We start from the raw sequence: 23,440 nt of genomic DNA, 5'->3' as shown, positions 1-23,440 counted from the left end.
TCTTACTACAGTATTATTTCACCCAACACGTCTGTTCACCCAGTAGGATTAACACCCTAGCTGTAGTTCTCAAGATATGCAGAGTACACATCACTGTTTCTCTACTGTACTGAACTGCTCAGCTTACAGATGTTTTATAATGCTGTTGTTAATTGAAATTAGTTTGTGATATTATGGTTTCACATACACATGCTCACTTTTTGTTTCTGGTGAAAAGCTGATCTTCTCCTCTTGCTCTCTTTCAGCCAGGCCTCACTTCGTCACTCCGTTTCTCCCCTGCTTTTTCTGCATATAATCATGAATGGCAGACAAATATCGACCGTGGCCACTGTTGGCCCAAGTGTCTATTTGCTCACAAGAAAAGACTCATTATGTTACAACAGATTGATATCTCCGCCCCCAAGGACTTTAATCTCATCTCAAATGAAAATAGAAACAATTAGAGCTGTTGGTGGAGCGACAGTTTTAGCAATGCAGCACGCTTGCCGCTCTCCACCCCCCCCCCCCCCGCCTTAAACAGCAGTGACCTTGACAGGTGAGGTCAGCAATAGGATGCACTGACTTTGAAAGATGCTTTGAAGGAAGCTTTCATAGCATATCATGCTGCCATCTCATCCTCCATCTGTCTTCTCTCTGTGGGAGAGATGTTGTGCTTCATATGTCTGTGTTTGAGCTTATCTGAGTATATTCAGGAAGATGTTGATGATAGATAGATGCAGCATACAGGCAGAAAAAAAAGATCTGTGAGACAGAGAAACAGAGTTTGAAAGATTGGGGAGTGAGATACCAAGAAAAGGCCAATTAATGTTTGCCAGAGCTTAATTGTTCAATTGAATGATTTGAATCCATAAAGGTGGTGTTTATGCATGCCATAAATCTGATTAGCGTAGCGTGCTGCTCCGCAAACACAATACAGACTGTATGAGGTGTTAATGCAAACCCACACAACTCACGTCTGATTAGCTGTGAAGCACCATCTCTTATCTCTCCTTCAATTACCGCACAATCTATAAAGTGAAGTATGATGATGTATCACTCACTAATTGTGCCGTCTTTCCTTATTTGGAACGCAAATATCAGTGACAGAAGCGTTAAAATGACAAGCATGTTGAAGGAGAGACCTTCGTTCCGTCAATGGTCCAATTTGTTGTGCTTCTCTGGACGAGGTTTGATGGGAACGGTGTTTACAATCTATATGATGATGTAGGTTATATATGAAATATATTAGTGGTTCTGTGATTTTAGTGTGTGAGAAATCTTTTTCACCTTAATGTCTGTCCATTCAACATTGTGGATTATCTTAGCTTTCCATTTATTCCTTGCCTCAGCTCCTTCTCTTAACACCAAGATCATCTGTTTTCCCACCATCTTTTCTGATAAAATAACCCTGTAGATCACTCTAACACTTCTGGTTAGCTCCTCTCATCAAGGAGCACTGTGAGAGTGAAAGTTAATAGACCCAACATCCTCCACGAGGATCTCCATGAGAACAAAATGAATGAGTTAAACCTGTTTCTTAAAAAATATGAGGGAGAGCACATACCTATTCTAGTCAGGTGCTGGCTTGCAGGCAAACATCAAAAATATTTTTTTAATTGGACAAGCCACACATTCATAACATCAATACGTTTATTTCAACAAATGAAGATCAATGCTTTGGCAAACTGCCCTCTTGAGGTATAAAACATAGTTACGTTGATCTTCATATGATATGTTATGAGTGTGCTATTCCAACTTTTAAAAACTGTTCCTTAATAAATTTGGAGTAAACAGGCCCAGTTAAACACAAATACAGGCATGTAGCACTGAGACTGCACACCACAAACATCTTTGAGAAACTGGTCCCGCATCACATCAGATCAGCAATGTTTAATTTGCCTACATGCTTCAGGCAACTGCGCTGTCACCTGCTGTCTTTCTATACTTCAAACATAAGATTCAGCTTGGAGTTGTGCAGCCTCCAGTGGTTTTCAGATCACTGCTTTAAGGGTGCATCAATATAGGCAAAGAAGAGGATATACTCTCTGTAGAAATGTTTTCTTCATCTGTAACAAACAAGGCAACTTTATATGTTTGGAACTTAAAATTATAGCTTTGCTAATGGATCATCAGTGCATATTTTTACAGTACATATGCTGGCTTTCAATTCACATTATTGTTTTATTGATATTGTCTCACTCTACATAAGCATATATTTCATACATATGCGTAAAATATGCATTTTACGTATCTTATTTTTCGTTACTGCGCAAGCATACATGTGCCTATTGAGACAGCATATGTACCCAGCTACTGTATGTCATAAGTTGCATTTCCACAGCAGGTAATACCTTTAACTGAATCAATACAAATGTCTCCCAGGGGGTCTCCCAGACCTGCCTCCTCCTCGGCATGAAATTACACTTTGATTGACCCCCTCAGCATTTCCCACAGGGACAGGTTGATATGGCAACAATCTGACCATTGAACTTTACCCTCCACCAGACAGGTCAGCCGGCCAGGGTCATGATTGAATTTCTCAGACACACATTGACTGTGCACACTGATCAATGCTGCTAACATCCACAGTGGAGACAGCAAGGTCAGATTTTCTCACCTGGATCCCAACTATTTACCGCATATTGTCTCACACACAAATACACGTTTGTCTTTCTATAGTTGTGATGCTTTGATGCTTTTGATTTTTTTTTTTTTACATTACAGGTGTACAGGATTCAAATATGAGAAGTTTTATACATTCTTTGACACTCAAGTAAAAAAAAGGAAAGAGGTAAAGATGAGTAGCTGAGATGGAACGTTTCGCCAGCTGTCTAGCTCTTCTCTTCTTTCTTCTTTCTTTTTTGTGGTAAGCCTGCCAGTCAAAAGCGACTTACAGTCTGTATCACTGATCTACATCCATATCCTACCCCACTGATATCTGCTTCTTGATTCGTTTATCAGAAAAAGCTTCATTCATGTACAGGTCAATAACATACCCTGTCTTTTAAACTGAAACATCTCTTTGGCCTTCCTTTACAAAAATAACATCAGGAATGTTGGAGATGTTACAGAACAGGTCATGAGAGATATTTAACCATCTTAGTATCACTTGTGTTCAAATGGAGGTGAGAAGTCTACCAATCAGTCACAACAGCGTCTGTATAACTACATAAAATTAGACTAAAGGGTAAGATCACTAAATAACAAATGCACTGACAGGTATTTTTTTATTAAATGTTTTAAGTGCAATTTGAGTGTACTGTAACGCATCATTACATATGAACTAGCATTTCATAACCTGCCCCTGCATGTACGGTAGCTGCAAACAATGGGCTGCTTTCTCTCTCAGGTTGAATGTCCCCAGTTGACCTAAGGCTACCTGTCCAGTAGGAGGGCCAAAATATGGCACAGTGTGTCACTGAAATACAGTGAAGAAGAGTAAAGTTACCAGTGAACCATTTGTTTGTGTCCTCGTCAAATCCTGTGAATGTTTATGCCATGTCGGCAGAGGTTGCAGTCCACATCACTTTAACGACCAGGGTCAGTGGAGTTTGTGGTTAGCATCAGCAACAACATACTGTACATACATTAGTATAATATATAGTACATTGAATCACACAAAAAGCATAATTCACAGACAGGAGAATAATAAGTCTCTACAGCAGCAATATTTCTTTAACTACTAGCAAAACACTCAGATCTTTTCTGAACATTCACTATAAACTAACAAGAAGCTCAGCTAAAATCCAATTTAAAAAATAGGTTTACAACATCTTTGAAGGAATCTTTAGAATATCTGGTGGGAATAACTTATTTAAAATCTAAGCTTTCATCAATTATAACTTACAGTATTGTAATATGAGTTGTGACAGCTGTTAAAGAAGGTAATGTGGTCAGAAATATCAAATACACACACACAGAGTTTTAAAAGGATTCAGGCAATAGATTATTTATATCTACCGCCATGACACACAGAAGATTCATCACCATGGCGCGTGATTAGTGTCTCCTCTCCTCTCCTCTCCTCTCCTCTCCACACACTTCTCCCCTTGCACTCTATCATCTCTTGGACTGAATAATTGTGTTTTGCCACCATCCCTATAATGCATATCTCTGCAATTATCCAGATGTGGGTGACACCATAATCCATATGCCGGCGACACCAAGTACAGATGGTTCTGTAATTGCGAGCACACGGTGGTGATCGCCCTGCTTTGTAATCAGATTCATATTTTCTTTCTTGTGGGCGTTCACCATTTGATATTTCCAGATTAATTTCCCTATCAGATGCCACTGGAGTCTCATTTAGAGCGGGATTCAGTGTCAGCTAATGAGATACAGACAAGGGTATTTATACAGCCCCTGATCTGGTTCATCGAGTGGTGACATATTGGCCTGGCAGGCTCTCCGGTCGTGTTTGTTTCTCTTCAGTTTGACGTAGGAGATAAGGTTTGCACTGAGGGAATTTCTCACTCTGAAGTGACCAAAATATTGACTTGTGGAAGTGACTGGTTTCACTGCCAGTGTATTGAAAATGCATCTGAGTATGCCAGCTTGAATCTCATTTATTGTGTTACAGTTTTTGATGCATCAGTCCATGCAGAAGCTCGTCCGTGGTTGAAATACAGGGCCACTAGTGTATCACTGTGTGTTCGTCACCGTCAGTGTCATCTACTACAAATATGCTGGTGTAATACAGTTTTTACAACAAGTATGCACTGGTTGACTGTTTGAGATTCACGCAAATGTGTATAAATGTCATCACTCTCCTGCTTTTCCTTCTTTTTGCTGTATGACAGTATCTGATCAGTTTGACAAAGCTTTGTCAACCCAAAAGGGCAGAAATTTGCTCTACCAAAAGCTGATCCCTCAGCAGACAGAACACCAAAATTGTAGATATTATGTTTTCATGTGTCAACAGGTACAGTACTAGTCAAAAGTATGGACACACCTTCCAATTCACTTGAATGGGAAAGTTCGTCCAAACTTTTGACTTTTGGTAATTTATGTCTGGAACCAGTTTCAGTCGATGGCCTTTTCTGTGTGATGTTTGATCTCATGTCGAGTCATGTCAGTTTTATTTGCAAAACCTAAAATCATAAATCACAAATTTGACTTAAAGGGCATCACACCACCATATCTTCTTCTTGTGTCACATGGATTCCTCCCACATGTTAGGTGAAGACACTAAATTGTGCCCTTTGATGTATTGTTGACATGTTCAAGGTGTCTGTGTGTCTGGTGGCTGGGATAACCACCAGCCAACCATGACCCTACCAGGATTAAATGGTTTAAGAGAATAAATGGTCTGGAGGTTGTTACAGAGGCTTTCACATGCTGCCAATAAACCAGTTCATGGTGCGAACGTTTTGCATCATAAAGTGACTAAATAAATAGAAATGAAACCCAGAGGTGAAATAATTTCTCAGATTGCTCTATTACAAGTCCTGTGTTATCAGAAAAATCAACCTAATGTATCAAAAGTAAAAATGCCTGTTCTGCAGAAAAATGGCCCTGTGATTGATTTATCAAATATGACATTATTAGATTTTAGCATTTTACTGTTGTGGCTGGTCGAGATGCAGTTATCTACTTTATATACAATTAGGTGATTTAGTCTAGTGGTTCCCAACCCAACAAAGGATCAGGCCCCCCTCCAAAGAGTCCCAAGATAAATCTTGGGGGGTCGTGAGATGATTAATGGGGCATGAAAGAGGAAAAAACAAAGTTCTGCCACATACATTTGTATTCATTTGTCAGACCTTTATCAAATCTTGGCTTTTTTTGTTGTTGTTGTTGTGAAATAGCTCTATTGCATCATTTTACCTCTTTGTGCCTGAAACATTTATTCAAATGAAACCATCTGAGAATTTTGAAGGGGAAATGGTTCTTTAATAACTCATAGGCATCTGAATCATAACAACACTGGATTTTTGTAAGGCGTCACAAGCCAAAAAGGTTGGGAACTACTGGTTTAACGATGCATTGTATTTTATAAGCTTATTTATTTATTTAATCTTTAGGCAGTCTCATTTAGATTAAGATCCCTTTTCCAAGAAAGACCTGAGAACAAGAAACATTCATAAGACAAGAACACAATCAGCGGACGGAAACAACACAACTAAACAAGATATTGATAAAAACAGTTACAAGAATCATAAAAAAAATCAGATAATAAAACTAAAATCTCCAAGAGGAATGTAAGACACAAGTTTGAGGGCAGTTTGCGGTTCATTCCATTTAAAAGCTGCATAGTATCTGAAACCAGTTCTGCCAACTTTAGTGTGTACCCGAGGGACATCTAAGGTTAGATAGTTACTGGATCATGTACTGTAGTTACTAGATTTAAATAACAAAAAGCTTATCATACTTTTTAAATTGTAAATATTTTATTAAATACTCTAATTGAAATGAGAGCTCGAAGAATCTTATTGTAAATCCTTAATATGCATAAAGTAATTACAGCCATCAGATAAATGTATAGATAAAAGCAAAGTAAACAGTAATAGGCCTATGTCCCTCTGAAATGTAGTGGAGTTGGAAGAATAGGTTTGATATACTCGTGTACATGTACCTCAAAATTGTACTGAAATACTTTCACTGATGAAACCGAAACCGCAGCACAGAGTTGAGCAGTAAAGCAGAAACACTGGTTTGTATTACTAGAAATTGTGCCCTCTGTTGGTGTAAAACCACAGTACGGGTCCCATGTTGCACAAACAGGACGCATTGTTGAAATGCTCCTTTATTTATCCCTACAGGTCACATGCAGTTTGTTGTCTGGTATACTTTGCTCTCTATACTTCTTCAGCTGTGAACCGTGAGGAAGTGTCTGCACGGCTGCAAGCTGGAGCGCATCAGCAGAGCAGCAGAGAGAGGGGAGAGACGGAGGGGCTGCAGTTGTCATGGCAACGCCGAGGGGGGTGGAGCGTTGGGAAGTGGGACCAGTTTGTTTTGTTATTGAAGGTCACGTGGCAAGAGGAGGCTCCTCCCGCCTCCCCCCCGTTACCACCGATTCAACCGTCTCGAGCTCCTGCTCCGGTCAGTTACTACAAAATGGCTGCAGAGGCTCCGCCGCCGACGAGAACCGACTGAACGCTTCATGGTAGGATTAATTAAAGCCTTTCTTAAGGGAAGAGTTTAGCGCGACAAATTTGCTTCCTTGTCGCTTTCCGCTTCATGAAACAGGCGGGATTTTGAGGTGAAATGTTGTCAGCTGGGCTGGGAATGAAAATATTTTCAGTTCAGCCCACTTTGACATCAGTGTTGTCGTCGATGCTAGTGCTCTCTATCGCAGTTGTCGGTGGCATATTGGTGCGGTTTTTTCTAGTTATTGCACGGTTTGCTGACCTTAGCACGGACACTGTGGTGTTTTCCTGATAGTGGCTTCGTGGTAACTTGGACTAATTGGCCTATCCAGCACATCGGCTGCACAGTGCAAACGATTCAAGGGCACCCCTGTGTTATTGCTTGTTGAGTTGTCGTATTCGTAGTAGCATGGCATTGGTTGAACGCTTGCAGTTGCACCAGTGTGTAGAAGAGTTGACATGGATGTTGTTGCAGCTCATTCTCACAACATATACTCTTAACATGCATCATCTGACTGGCAGTAAATGCATTAGCAAGCCGAGTTTACCTGCTGCACTCATATCCAGTTATGATGCATCTGCTTATACGGTTGCTTTTACTGCTTAATTGATTATGAATAATTGTTGCTTATGCGTCCTTATCCATTCAGCACATAGTGAATAGCTAGTAGTTAATAACTGCTGGCCTTCACTTTGAATAAATGCTGGAAATTGGTTACTCTTTATGCAGAAAATACACATGCTGACTTTAGAGACTTCTTGTCATTGGCTTTATAACCTTGGGATGGTTGTAGATATTGTAACCTGACTGATTTTATAAACTGTATCTGTTGGAAATCTAAGTTGTCAGTCCCTGGTTTGAGCAGCAGAGAGCTGTGTAAACATAGAGATATGATGCTTCAGTGATTGCTTCCTTCCCTTCACCATTACTGGCCGGCTCCTGCTGCAGCTTGACATCCTGCAGTGGCACATACTCTCCACGAACAAGGCAATGTGTGCAGACTGGGGATGCCTGCACCCTGATGCATGTAGAGGGCAGACTGACGTAAGCCTTGAGGCCCGCTGCTGGTTTTACTAATGTGTTAGAGTCCCTAATTTGGGTCTGGGCCTGGCAAGGGATGAAGAGATGGTGGCAGTAAAGGGAAGGGGGTGGGGGTCTTTTCTGTCCCTGCTGGGTCAGGGGCCCCAGTCAGAGCCCCAAGCCTCTGAAAGAGCCAGTGTGTATTCACCGAGAGGCGCCAAAGGGGGCTTGATAACAAAAACAGGCCACTAAATACTCTGATTACTATACGGCTTAGGTCATAGCCTCACTTTCAGTTCAAAACTCTCCATGGCTTTTTGCTAAGCACTGGACCAGAGGGCTGAGGGGCATTTTGCCAGATTGTGTCATTTGGTTTGGCGGGTTGTTTGGTGTCAGTGATCAGATGCTTAGCTGGAGTTCTCAGTGGAAATGATGATCTTGCATCCTGTGAAAAGCAGTTTATTGCTGTCAAAGAGTTTTTTTTTCTCTTGAGGTTTAACAAACGAAAAAAGCTAGCTTGCTCATTGCTAGTTCCATTCATCCTGCGTTTTTGAACACTGGAGGTAGTTGCTTTATTTTTGCACAGACTCCAACTTAAAGGTGCACCTGTCATTTTCAGTATTAAAGAGGTCATATTATGCCCCTTTTCCCAGTTTAATATTATCATGTTCATGGTGTATTTACAAACATTTGCATGTTTTTATGGTCAAAAAGCACCTAGTTACAGCTGTACGAGCCATGAGACACTCAGCCTGAAACGGGCTGTTTTGTGTCTGCTCAATGCCCCTCTCTTCTGATTGGCTGACTGTTTTCTGAGTGACGCGCCCAGGCCAACCACAGGTAACAGATTGTAGCACGCAGAGAGCAGAGCAGAGAAGAGAAACTAGTGCAACAATAAATGACAGCAAAACACAGACCAATACTGGATTTTTGGGGCCGATACCAATATTGGGGAGTAAAAAAAATTCCGTTATTGATATATATTGGCTGATAATCTTGTATATACAGAGTATATACAAAAACACACATTTTTTGCAATGATCCCTCAAATGTGGTTATCAAACACTTGTGACAAAGATATGTAATGGAGGCATGATATTTTACAGTTTAACAATAACCTTTATTGTATAAAATGACATCAGTGCACGGAAACAGTCAACTTCACTGGGAATTTAATAACTATAAATAACTAGCCTATAAATAAAAAAACACAACAAAAAGAACATATGTATGTATATATATTAAACTTGAATTAAGAAAAAGGATCAAATATAGATAAAATTCTGCCTATATAACTTTAAATATATAGGTATATTGGTGCATATCGGACAACATATATGCCAATACTGATATATCTGTGATAGGCTGTGGTAGTCTCCAGTAGAGACTCTCACACTGAGCTGAAACGAAACAAGTGCACATAAATTAGGTAAATAGCAAATAAACATATTGTCGTTCTTTCAGGGGAGGCGGGGGGACCCGTCCGTCCCTCCCAGCCAATAGTAGGGGAAACACTGAGCGTATAGTTGTGACATCACAACCTTACGGAAGTCCGAACGGCTCATTTAAAGGCGCAGTTTCTGAATATGGGCTGTGGACTGAACGTTTTGATTCTTTCACAGTATTTTTATAGCACTTAGACCTGCTTTATAATCAAAAAAAAAATTTAATCTACAATATGTCGCCTTTAAACAAATTCTAATTCTCCTAAATGGGGTGTCAGACTCTATGTAGGCTAGTATTTTTTTAGATACTACATTAAAGGCGCAGTTTCTGAAAATGGGCTGTGGGCTGAACGTTTTGATTCTTTCACAGTATTTTTATAGCACCTAGACCTGCTTTATAATCAAAAAAATTTTTTTAAAATCTACAATATGTCGCCTTTAAACAAATTCTAATTCTCTTAAATGGGGTGTCAGACTCTATGTAGGCTAGTATTTTTTTTAGATACTACATTAAAGACTTTTCCTAATTGTACTTTCCAGAAATAAAAATTGTGCAGCACACGATTAGTCTTAATGTAGCTCAGAGTTATGTGAGCGCTCTCTTACATACAGGCTATTACTCAGTGGCTTGTTTTCGATTTATTAAGACAAATGTGGAAATAGTGAGAGAGCTACGTGATTGGAGTTTAATAAGACATTTGTTAGTGATGTTCTTTGATCTGTTGGACCAGTAAATTGTCAGCCAGGCTCATAAAAGTGTTCCCATTACTTCTGGAGCAGACAACTGACATTGGGACTGGAGGCAGTGCTTTTGGAGTGTGTCCATACAAGTTATTTCGGGGCCTGTTCAGAGTGCCAGGAGTGCAGAATAAGTTTCTCTTTTCCTTGTCGTTACCCCCGGTCAGAAAGCATTAACATGACCACACTGAGAATAGCCTCAAGTACTTTAAAGAGTGCAATCCTCTTTGCGGAGCACAAGGACTGCTTACCCAGCAGTTTTTAAACCTTCACACAAATCGAAATGTAGTAGTAACTGCTCGCTCTCATGCATTTTTGTTATGTTTCTTTGTGATGCGTTTGAGGTTTTGCATTTGAAAACTGGCACATCAGATATTTTTCACAACAGAAAGCTCTGTTGCTTAATGTGCGATTGTGCAGAAGAGCACGGGGGGGGGGCTGCACATTCTGCCATAGCTGTGGCGGCTGCCTCTGAGGTTGCTAGCGAGCGTTCTCCCAAGGGCTCACCATGCTCTTGTTTGGCTTGCAGCGATGGCATTCCTGGCTCTGTGCCCAGCGACTGCCGTCTAGCACCCCTTCCCCCATCTCTCACACATGCATTCAAATCAACCCTCTCAGCCCCATCAATAGCAGCCCCCTCATCTTCATCGCTTCAATGTGGGGCAGCAAGGTATTTACATGTCCGCAGTAATACAGACGGCTGTGCCAATTCACCTTGCACACGCTGACTCTCCTTCATCTCATCATCGCCACTCGATTTTCTACCGATTTTACAGCTGCTTTTATTAGGCTGGTCTCTCCCGAGTGTGACTGTTTTTGTTTTGTTTTTGTTTTGTTTTTTTTCTTTTTGCCTTCCTTTGTCGACGCAGTGAGTGTGTGGTTTTAAGAGGGACACTGAGCTCTAATCCTGTTGTTCTGACAGGAGAGTGTAATTCCACAACAGCGCTGAGCTCATTGACCCCCGTCCTGCATATAGACACGAGCTGTGCTTCCCTGCTACAAACAGCCGCTCGTGATGTAGCTCAGCCCGATACTACGAGTACATGTCAAATCAAAACCGCACCATCGTAGCCTCCTCTGTGTGACTGAATGGTCTTTTTTGATGTCATTAGTAATGTTCTAATATACATTTGATAAAAAGGGCTTCTTGAAAAATGATCAATAATGTTTGATGAGTCTGTATCTTTAAATTGTGGTTTAATTAAAGTTCTGTTTACATTATCATGGTGGTGTCTTCAAACCCATTCACACACTGCATCCAAAGGGGGGGGGCAGGAGGCACCATTACTGCATCTTCCCCATCTCACTCTCAGTCACCCCTCTGAGTCTCAGGGACACACATCTTTCCAAGCTTGGCAGATGTTTGGAAATGAAACGGCAGCTCTCAGTGAGAGAGACTCCCTCTGTCTTGCTCAGGGACCAAATGTCTCTTAAATTGAAATTATTTTGACACTTTTCTCGCTACTCACTCTCCTTATCCGGGTCGAAGGCCGACAGCAGCTCACATTAACTGGAGCATCTCTCTTATCCTCTGATCCTACATGACACAAGCCCCACTGATGCCTTTGAAAGGAGCAGCACCAGCTATATTTAGCGTGGCAGCTGCCCCAGCAGGTTCCATACCCAGCCTCTTGGAGGTAAAAATAAGTGTTTATGATGTGAATTGGTCGATAGGTGTTTGGCAGCAGTAGGTTTTTGTGTCGATTCCAACAACCTAGTCTCAGGCCCACTGTCAGGACAACAGTCCAGTTATAAAGACGCACTAATTATCTTTGAGCTCCTTTGGATTGCTGCTCTTTTGACTCATCAGGCCTGGAGTGCTGCAGGATTGGTAGAGTTAAAGGCATGTGCTGAGCCAATGCCAGTGCATGAGTGAGTGATACTGACTAAAAATAATATTCTGATATGTTTAGCTAATTTGTGACTGTCCATAGTTACAGCTGGTATTTTCTGTTTTAAACAAGTTCATATGAAAAGAAATAATAAGTCAAGGAAATGAAAGCTTGACTCATTAAACTGTTAGCTTTTTAAAACCTTTTTTTTGTGTTTGGTTAGTTGTTATTTGACCCTATTTGGGTCTGTTAGCAGTGGTAGATAACTCACAAAGATTCAATTGATCTTTTTGCTGCAAAATGGGATAAAAGTGGTCAACAACAAATTCAATGTTGAACTTATCTCCAGTCGATGTTGCAGTTTGCAAAGCATCCGTTGTTCAGTATCAGTTCATTCAAATACCAGTGGCTGACCAAAAATATGTGACACCTTTGTTGCCATCACTGATTACTACATTGTTATTTATTCCAGTTACTTATTAATTTATTTATTTAGTCCTTTTTTCTTTATTTCACTGTGTGAATTACGTGTCACTGATCCATTAGCCGTTTGATGCAAAGAAAGACTTTCTACTAACAATTTAACATAATGCACACAGAAAGTAGAATGCGTAGGTGTTCCTCAAAGAAAAGCAACACTTGCAGTGCTCTAATGTGATCATTTCTCACTTCCTGGACTTCTGTAACATTTTTTCCCCACGTGACATAGGGATGTGGTTTGATAGCATTTAATCAATTCACATCCAATATCAAATCCACTTGTTGAATCAAAATTCTTTTGAAACCCTTATTAAATCTTTGTTAGATTCACATTTCAACATTTGCAAGTAACTAAAATAATTACAACTCAAGGATGTCTGATCACCTGTTGTTGTGCAGAAACACTACAGTTCATAGTGGTAGCCTAATTAACAAACCTGTACCTACAACCTGAACATGAGATGAACAGCATAACATACGAAATGTTCATTAAATGTATCTGACACATTCAGGCAACAGCCAACTGTACTTAACCAGCTACTTACTCCAAATACCAAAAGGTCCTGATTTAGTTATAATAAATCTGCAGTGTGGAACTTTTACATATAAATGAACGTCCGTTACATCCGAGCGCTTGCCAAACGAGTTCACACTTTGCTGATTAAGCTTATCACCGCCAGATAAATCTCTCTGTATTTCACAGTATACAGTTTTTAATCTGGTGTCATGTTTGACATTCCTGCACCGGCCGGATGAATGCACACCAGAGGCTTCTGCCAGCCAAGCCGGCTAACTTCCAGTTAGCTCTCTGCTAACTTAAATGAGGATAAAATAATTTAATCGTGCGGCTCTTCTAGACTTTCCAAATGTTATCAGACCGAATGGATCAAATTCTGAAAATGAAACAAGTCATTTCATGGGGGTTGTGTGACGCTCGAAACAATTTATCCACTGTTTTACAGACGCAACAGTAGCGACGGAGTAGGCTACGGAGGAGCCTGTGACGTAAACACATCAACAGCGTTTTTTGTAATTAATCTCACTGCCAGAAGGGGGAGACAAAAGTCCCCACTCCAGCTTTAAGTGAGTCAGATTATAATGTTGACATTTTAAATGATCGTCTGATCGTTTCTCTAGAGTCGCCACTGTGAAACTACAACACACATTCCACTCTCAGTTGTACAGTGTTGTTACAGAGTGATGTGTCTTTTCACTCATAGGCAATCTTTGGCTGAATACAGACACAAGCTGCGGAGAGCACATTAACTACTGAACGGCCAAACTTTATTTTAGTCCTTACAGAATTGACATTAATTAGCTACAGCTGATCTAATCATTTTAACTAGAAACGGTCGGCTAAAAATGAGAAGCCTGTAGCCTGTATTTCTCCCTAATGTGATGCCAGTGTTAAAGAGGATATAAAGAGCAGATAACATACTGTGGGGTCTGATCTTTGCAGTGAACAGGAGGCTTCCCTGTGGTCACCCTGTGTCACCTGTTTGCCTGCCATAAAGCAGTGGACGTGGTCTCTGGTAGATGGTGGCACTGTTATATGCACTGTTACAATTATAATTCTAAGCATAACATTAGAATATGTGTAAGATTGTTACTCACAGGGTCTAATAGCAATACATTATGTTGATAACATGCACATATTTCATACCATTCATAATAGCCTCCCTCTGCCATAAAAAAACCAATAGAGAATCACTGTATCCAACTTAAAAATTGGTGGTGTTTATTATCTTCATTAGGACTTTCTCAGCCAACACAGTCAGCCACTGATAGAGAAAATGCTGCATTGTTGTAAACCAGATAATATCTGGTGAGCTTTGCTTATCCTCTAATTAATTTGTGACACAATTAGAAACAGCTCCAAAGACTATATCTCACTGAATTGAGATGATCGATCATATTTAGGTGAAACCAAGTGATTTTATTAAATGCTAGCTTGGGTCTCTGCCTTCTTTCTTTCTTTGCTATTTTATTCATAAAAGGGAAGGAAATATTGTTGTCATCCTACAATACAGGGGTTAAAGTTCTCAGGCACCGTGCCTGATTTCAGGCATAAAGCAGTTTTAAATTCAATACATTGTACACATTTTCTACTGAACAACTTTTCAGGCTCACTAATCTTTTCTTGCTTTAATCCCTGTACAATATTTAAAAGAAGGGACATGAAAAACATAGATATGTAGGGTAACATAGCTAAATGTGATCTTAGTTTAATTTTCTTTTCACTGTGGTTGTTGTTTTCTTTTTATATTCACAGTTTAGGTTGACCTCATTACATTTGCTGGGGTCCAGGTCGGCATCAAGGAAAGGCATTGAGGAAACAGAAAGATGACATAGTGTTTGTTTTTGTTGTTTTTTTTTTCTTTGAGGATTTGGAACCATCTCTTGAACCAGTGCTCTTGTGACATGCTTGGAGCTCTGTCTCATTTGTTTTAATTGGAAGGTCATATTTGTGCTTTAACAAATGATGCTTGTCAAAGTTCATCTTGCTTCTCGTTTTCCAGTTTCATTATTGGATATCCACAACCAAACTGATTTTAGCACAGTGCTTAAGGGCGCTGTCTGTCTCCACCTGAATGCTCACCAGGGCCTTAGGGAGCGCTTGTTGCCAGGCAATGGCACACACCGCTGTCACCTGCAGCAGCATAGGCTTGGCAGCAGAAAAGGATGACGGTTTATGTACAATTTTACATTTAAGGTTCAAGGAACTTGATTCCAGTTTATGTATTTTTTCAGGCTAGCTCCTCTTCCCACTGTCCTTAAAAACACGGCTGCTAGCTTTTATTTATTTATTTGTTTTTCTGTGTAGAGGATTAGGCTAGATATGGACTAGCTCTGAACTGGATGCACTTGCTTATGAAACAATGGGGCATTGTCGGGTGATTTTCAGTTACAGCATGTGTCTCTTGTGAACACTTTTCCTCTAATGACTGGGTACTGAAGGTGTAGGCTGTAACCATGTAGGTTTAGAGACTTTGTCAACAGATCAAAGATGTGCATAAAGTTGTCAACGACCCAGAATAGTGGCATGTATTGTTTTTCTGTGGTCTGCAAACACATTAGTTGTGTTGGGAGCTGCTGCCCTGGCTGGGTGTGAAGTCTGAAGAACGGGGGGCCTCCCCCCACTATACTAGACCTTCAAGGCCTCCCTAATGGTTTCCAGAACCAAGACCACCAAACTAAACACATGCACAGTTCAAAATATTACAGCTTGTCAAGAAATATGCTGCTTAAGAGTTAAGTGCAAAAAGTAAAATTAACCCATATCCTTCTGTCTGGTAGTTGTATTAAAAAACTACATACATGATTTTGTGTGTTGCAACAGCAGATATTGAGAACATTGATTTCACCTTAAGGTACAAGAATTGATAATGCAGCTGAATAAATGAAAAGAAATCACTGCTGTAGATGCTCACCTGTTGAAGCAGAGTTCCCTTCTGTTGGTGTTTGGTATTAAAACCATGTCTGTCTCTCTCTCTTTTTTTTATTCAAGTTGTGAGAAGAAGGAAAAAATACGAGAAGAGAACCATTTGATGGAAGATAAGAAAAAGAAAAAGCAAGAAGAGAAGAAAAAGAAAGAAGCTGCTCAGAAAAAGGTAAACTTCTTTAACACATACACACTCCTTTTTTTAGCTTTAATTGCTGCTGCCTACTGTTTCATCATGACCAACCTAGATAAGATACTGTAAGCCCCAGTTTAATGCTGGTTCACGCATGGCCAACGTCTCCCAGCAATAAAATGAAATGCTCCCCGAGTCAGTCAGTACTTTCACTTCCTTTTTTCTCAGCCAATCTTAGACAAGGCTGCTTTAACACCATCTGCGCTTGTCAAACTAAAATTAGATACATACAATAGCCTCACTGTAAATCACTTGTCCTGTGTTCTCTTTTGAGGAAAACTCAGCAACCAAGAGGGAGAAATTTCTATTTTATATTTTTTTGGTTTCGTATGGCACCCCCTAGTTTTGAATTAATTTGACCATTAGTTATCCATCTACATAGATGGAGAACTTTTTTGCATACAGCCCATCAAATCATGCATAAAGCAGTAACGTAAGCATTCGATCAAAGGCAGAGCAGATGGTCACACTAAGCCTGACAGCAGCCGGCTACATAACACAAGAACAACTAACATTAGCTTTCCTGTTAAAGTCTCCTTCTTATCTAAGTTACAGACATGAAACAAAAGTCTTGACCTGCACCTTAGCTTGTTGAACAAGCCATCAAACAAACGTTCACTGGATAAAAGTACACCACTAATATCAGTTTGCATGCTAGATTACTAATTAGCTGCTCAGATGCAGCAGATTAAACAGCTGAAAATATCACTTTGGTCGGTTAAGATAACACTTCTGGTGGCCCTGCCCTGTAAGCGACCCGGACAACTGTGCTGCTGCATAATTTGTGTTTTAATTGTGATTGAGCAAATCCACTGCTCCAGTATATTGTGTGCCATTTCTGGCTTTAGTTTGGAGGTTAAAAAACTTTTTACAATGTTGTGATGACCATCATCTCATTGCAAACACAGATACTTACATATTGACTGTAGTCTGACTTTGAATGTCCATGTGAATTCTGTATGCACTAGGATCCAACAGCAACTTTATATTTGCGCAGACTCAGGGTGTTTGGGGTTGGACAGAGGGTAATGATGTTATTTTATCATACTGTGATGATAGAGAGTATATCACATTACAGAATCTCAGCTTGGTTTGGTAACATATCTGTTAAGTTAAAATCACAAATAAACAGACAGCATTGAAAGTGATGGGGGTGAGGGAGCATCCCTCCCTCTAAATGCTCTTTAAGAAGACTATAGTTAAACATAATTTTATGTATTTATTTATGTGACAGCCTTTATGTCCAAGACAAATTTCCCTAGGGACAAATAAAGTAATCTTGATCTTGAAGTTGCTGGTATGGTCCTTACTGTTCAACACTTCCCATGACTTTTCAACTACAGCACAGGTTTTTTTACTGTCTTTTTGTTGTCGTACTGGTGCCACCAGAGCTCAGATGTCTGCTGCTGTCAATCAAACACCGACACGCCCCTCCACCCAGCTGAAACAAAAAGACCCTTTTCCTTTGTTTTTAATAATAAAAAACTGTTAACAATACATATTAACAACACATTGTCATTCTTTTTGACTGCAAAAATGGACGGCTAAATGTGATTTTAGTTGGACTTTAAATTTTAGGTGATACATAACCAAGTGCAGCTCTCCAAACGGCTCAGGTGTTTTTGTTGCAGTTATATCATATTGATGACATGCATATTGAGCACATACATTTTGTCAATCCGTGTTTCCACTGGAAGCATTAAAAAGAACATTATGTAGTTGTCATACTCATGTTTACCCTGTAACCCCCACCCCACCCCCTTAAAACACTGTTCTCAGTGTTACATAGTATGTATAGTTGACCCTTCTTGTCAATAGTGGAGAAAGTATGTTTGTGTGTCTTTCTTAATCTATGAGAGGAACATTAGCGTTTCTATTTTTCTCCCTCTCCTGCTGCAAACCCCATGAACTCTTTCACCCCGTCGAGCAGTGAGAATGAACATGAACCTTTTAGCATTTCAATAGATGAACAAAACGAGCCCCTGAACATTTTGTTCCAATAGCCCTGGCTAGTTGCTCCAGCGCTGTCGTGTAGCTGGCTAGCCAGCCTCTGTGACTCGGGGTGCGTTAACGTTTAGGTCCATAATTTTCACATATAGGTGGAAAAGATGGTTGATTGCATCCTTATAAATGATTCTTTATTCTGCTGTTAATATATTTGTTCCTCTTTTTTCAGGCCACAGAACAGATAACCAAAGGTGAGTTGTGGCTACTTGTATCTTTCTTGTTTAATCAGTGTATTCTATATCACCCATATAAAATAGTACCTCTAAGTTCATTTCTTCATTGAGTATGCTGCACATGCAATAACACAAGGTTTCTCTGTGCTGGCAAAATTATACTTTGCTATGTTTATCTGCCCTGAATCTTGCTATGAGGTTGTGATATGATGTTTTCAACCACTAGGGAGACTGATTGTGTGAGTGTTTTAAATTGTGTATCCTCTTGATCAGATGGATAACTTAGTAACCCTGTGCAGGATTGCTTTTTTGCTTCTGAGTCTCAGTTTGCCTACTGCTGCGCAATTTGGATATGAAGCATTAGCTTTTATTATAGTAAAACATCTTTAACCGAAAACATTAGCAGCAGGCAGGTTGCCCAAAGTACCTGAACCAAAATAAAGGCCAGGTGCCCATACAAGACTAATAAGGAGCATGGGGATGGTGCAGCTGCTCCTCAGGCCTCCCAGTAGATTCCTCAGGCATACCTACGAGGATGTAGGTGAGGACGAATCTCAGAAGAGAGGAAAACTGAGCCAAAGAACCACAAAACAAACCTGAGAAAAAGAGGTGAATAAAGTTAACTGAAAGGTGACTCCTGTAGGGAAGAGTGTGCTTAGCTTGCAGGTTTTGAACTGCTGATCTGTGGCAGCTGCAGACCCACTCTTCACTTTGACTCCCAAAGCCAATGCTCTTAACGACCAGAAAGAGGCGGGTAGGGAGTGATGGACAGTCAGTTAGCCCAGGAGCAGATCTCCTTGTCAAGATGAGCAGGCAGATGGGAGAGGGACTTAATGTCTCGCAAGGGATAGGCAGGGCGAAATCTGATTAGAAATTCTGGTAGGCGTTGGCAGCATGGCCTTACTGTAGTTTAATGACCGCACGAGAATGGACGCCTAATTACAAGTGAGTGTCTTTGTGTTTTTGTGCCCAAAGCTGTGCTCAGACAAATGCGTGTGTCGGTTTGTTGGCTAATTCCACTTAGGTCAGTAAAAAGGAGTATGTTGACTTGTGTTCTCATCTTGTGTGTGCATAAAACTGTGAAGTCTCTCCCGTCAAGGGTCAACAGCATGACCTCCCACTCTCTCCCTGAAGGATGAATTAATGAGACTGTAATGTCATAGAGGTGCCCCCTCCTACCTCTTATTCCTGTTGTCTGAGTCACCCTCACCCTCTCACAGTTTGCTGCACTAATGAATGTGATCTGGGATAGCTTTGTTAGTATTCTCTTTGTCTCTTATCTACTTTGCTTTGTTTCACTGCATCCGCAAATTGACCTATATACTATGCTTTTCTCCCCATCATCAAACTAGGCTGTGATATGCACAATTATTTTCTTGGCTGCTGCTCATAAGAGCAATGTGCCACGGCCTCATTTTACTGTGATCTTCACCCTCTCAAATGTCACATTTTACTTTCCTGCACATTGTACACTTTTGTCTACTCCACTGTGCTCATATCCATCATCTTGGTTTAAGAAATTCGTAATTTGATTATCATTTTTCTTCAAATAATCAATTGGTTTATATGTTTGAACACCTGTTAAAGGGTCTTTCCAGTATTATTGTTACAGATAAATCCAGTCAGAGAGGATCAGAGCAGACGGATCTCTTAAAATCTTCAGCTTATTTCAAATCAAAGCATATTTATAAATATTATTGTGATGCCAGAGATGTGAGTGTAATTTTATAGTAATGAAGACAAATGGCTCATTCACCATTAAAAAAAAATCATAAAAAACCAAAAAGACTAAAAATTCCGTTCTTAATCTAATGAGTGATTAATTGACTAATCAACTAAGAGAGGCAGATTGTCTGTGATATTAATGCAGGGTATATAGGGAGCTAATTAGGAGAACAAGGCTAGTGCGGAGGCTGAATAAACAGGCATCCATACACAGGAGATCTCCAGAAAGACCCCGAGCACCATAGTAACACTACACCAACTCCTGTCTGGTTCAGGCAGAAAGTCCCACCCCGGGACCAACAAGAGGAAGGAGCAGAGGGAAAAGGGAGCAGAAGAAGGTGGGCTGTAAGGAAAGAGATAGAATTAATTGTTGCGGTTACATTTGTGCAAAGTGTACGTAGAGAGCTGCTAAAACGTGTTGCCTTCGGTTGATTTGAAGGAGCTAGGAAAGGGCATGTGAGAGCAAAAGAAACAGACGGAGCCATGTGAAACTGTGAGAATGCACTCCAGTTTCCTGTTTGCCGGCACAGCTGAGGGGGCCCTTTGTAGGATATTTCTACTGGCCCACTTCTGACACACACACACACACACACACACACACTCCCTCGGCCAGTTCCCTAATGACAAGCAAACACCATCACCAAATGTACGTTGTGTGCCTGTGCAAACACACACGTATAGTTTTATTCATGTTGACCCCTCCGCTTCACTAGCCCACAGCGAGAGTGCTATAAATTTCAAATGTAGCACATTCATCTCCAAATACCAAAATGCATACGTATGCAAATATCTTAACATAACATGTAGCATAAATCTACTGATGCATAAATATTTTAAATTAATGCAGCTGTCATTCACTCCCTACTCAGAAATTCACTGTCCGAAGACAAGTCACTGTGCTTCATGGGAAGGCCCTTTGACGTACTTCCAGGGTCATCAGTTGAATATTTTACCACCCTTAAGTATTGTAATGCTCAGTTCAGTACTGATAACTCTCCTAGGGGACACGCTGTGTGTCACCATTGTGTCACAGTCATAGGTCAACATCACAATAGAGTCATGCTTTGATGAAGTGTGTGCCAGGCAAGTTGTAACTTCGCATCCTTGAGCCGTCAGTTCCTGTGTTGCGCTCCGGACCAACCCTCATCCTCAAGGGTTAAAGGACCAATGTCTCGAGGCAGGAGGTGAAGAAAGTGCCAGACAGACGAGCGTAACAAGCGTCAGCCCCATCACAGATATCGCGTAGCACAGCGGAGGCCCGCTGCCATCAACAAGCTATGCAAGAGTTAATGTCTGTGGGTTAATGAGTTATTGTGTCTCTGTTCATGCGGCGCTTTTTTATCCCTATCAAAGATGGGGCACGACATCCATGTACATCAGGGCGCACATTTACATAGCACAATAAAAGATAACATTATTATAAAGTTGTGTCACGGCAGTAATTTCATAACAGATTAATTTGCCGTTCCACATTCGCTTAATTACACCCAGTGCTTTGTGTTGGAGAGTCATAAATTGCAGTGTGATCAGGGGGAATTTATACCAGTGTGCCTCTTGTCATCGTCACCGCCTCTTCTTCGTGTCTTATCCCAAGAAGCACAATTTTTATGGATGCAGCGGTGGTGTTAATTTAAAACCATGTGAAGTGGTTTTATAAGTTGTGAATTAAAGGGCGACAGGGCAAATCTGCGGTTATATTAAATATGTCTAAAAATGTATTTATGGATGGATTTCAACCCTTTAATGTCGAAAAAGCTCAAAGAGATATTGAGACATAGAATTTGCTTAGTTTGAATAAGATAAAATCTTAACCCACCATGATATCTTGTATAATAAGGCGTGTTTGACATTTCTCCCTCAGATAAAATTAAAGCCTCTTGCAGTTTCTGTATAAAGTTAATATAGATCTCAGTCATTTTTCACTGAATTGTGTTGGCCCAGCAGGTCAGGAGGACAGGACGTTCCACTCTCTTTCACACATCACTTCCTCTAAATCATAACAGACAGTGGAATCTGGTCTGCCCGCAGCTGTTGGCACAAAAGGCCAGGGACAAGGGAGTGATGAGTCCAGGGAATCTGTCTGTCTCTGTCCTCCACCTGTCTTCTGAGAGCTACAATCACTCTCAGCTCTATCAGCTGGCTTTGATGTTGACGCTGCTGCAGGTTGAGAATACTTATTGCCAAAAAAACACTTAATAAAACACAAAAGTGATAGTAGATAGTGAGAGTAACTGGTGTTGACTTACAGTATATTATACCACTCAGGTGTGTAATTATGTGGCATCATTCAGAGCTCTGGTTGCCATTTGATAAATGCTCTGACCTATATAGCCTTGTGTTTTTCACACTGTGCTGTCAGACATTAAGTGCTTTTAAATAGCATTTTTGTCTGTGTTGAATGTGATGCACCAAGGGAGGGTTTTCCCTCTTAACTACAGTGTCATATTTATTCACTTCTAATTAAGCCCTTTAATCTTCTCTCTGGTGAGGCCCGCTGCTCACATTTTAAAGCCCACAGGAGGAAAGAGATGGGGAACCCTTAAGACATGCCTCCCTTCCCTCGCTCATGATTCGTCGAGACTCGTTCTGCTGCTTCTTCTTTAGTAGACATCTGATAAGGATCTAGTAATTTTCATGTTTCCTTTTTAACTTCTGTTAGGGTGGTGCACTATGACATTTTGACAGAAACGCCAGCAATGCGATACATTTGAAATACAGTGTTCTTAGAGGTGGATACACGAAGAAGACAGGTTTTAGTTCACAGTTAACTAAATCCTCCAGGTTCCTCAACATTTTATTATTATATATTGAACTTTCTTGCGCAGGGTTTTTATAGAATTTGTGACTGCACCATTTGTTCTGTTTAAGGATTGCCATTCAAAAGTACAAAACACCATTTCTGTTGTTTGATAGAACAGCAGTGGCTAAGGCCAGCAAACATGCCTGTGAGAGTAGCGGTATGTATCCTACTGGATATTGAGCAACTGCAACCCTGATTATAGCAACAAGATGTTCTTTAGGTAGTTTGTAAAAGCTTCGTTCAGGCCATAACTTGGCCGATTAAAGGCTCAGCTATGGAAAGCTTATAATCACTCACAAACTGAACTTTTGTATGCGTATCTGTGTACGCTTCACCCAAGAGCAAGGCGACCCACTCGGATGAACGGAGAGCAGAGTCAGCATTATTAAAGTCGTAGGTAGAAGTGCACTGATTGTGATTTTGAGTGACTTGGCTGTGATCCATCTCCCAAGTTCTTTTATTTAGGTCCACATTTGAAGCTGTGCCATAATCAATACTTAAAGGGCATGCTGTTTTG

At 40.5% G+C, this 23,440-nt stretch overlaps 1 protein-coding gene across 2 annotated transcripts in view; it reads left to right on the top strand.

Annotated features, from left to right (window-relative positions):
- The first annotated feature begins 6,983 nt into the window (after positions 1-6,983).
- LOC122966301 (trinucleotide repeat-containing gene 6C protein-like) overlaps positions 6,984-23,440 on the top strand; it is a 44,408-nt gene continuing 27,951 nt past the window's right edge. The window contains exons 1-3 of one of the 2 annotated variants that reach the window (XM_044330384.1): positions 6,984-7,084; positions 16,092-16,194; positions 18,395-18,416. In XM_044330384.1, coding sequence (XP_044186319.1) covers positions 16,132-16,194; positions 18,395-18,416 — 85 coding nt within the window. In that variant the 5' untranslated portion in view covers positions 6,984-7,084; positions 16,092-16,131. Of the gene's footprint in view, positions 7,085-16,091; positions 16,195-18,394; positions 18,417-23,440 lie in introns of those variants that run through there. The other variant, XM_044330385.1, reaches the window with a different exon arrangement.

This window comes from Thunnus albacares, chromosome 17, assembly GCF_914725855.1.
Source record: "Thunnus albacares chromosome 17, fThuAlb1.1, whole genome shotgun sequence".
In the NCBI taxonomy this organism is placed as follows: Eukaryota; Metazoa; Chordata; class Actinopteri; order Scombriformes; family Scombridae; genus Thunnus; species Thunnus albacares.
The sequence above is the reverse complement of the archived record's forward strand: the minus strand, read 5'-3'. Positions and strand labels throughout refer to the sequence as shown.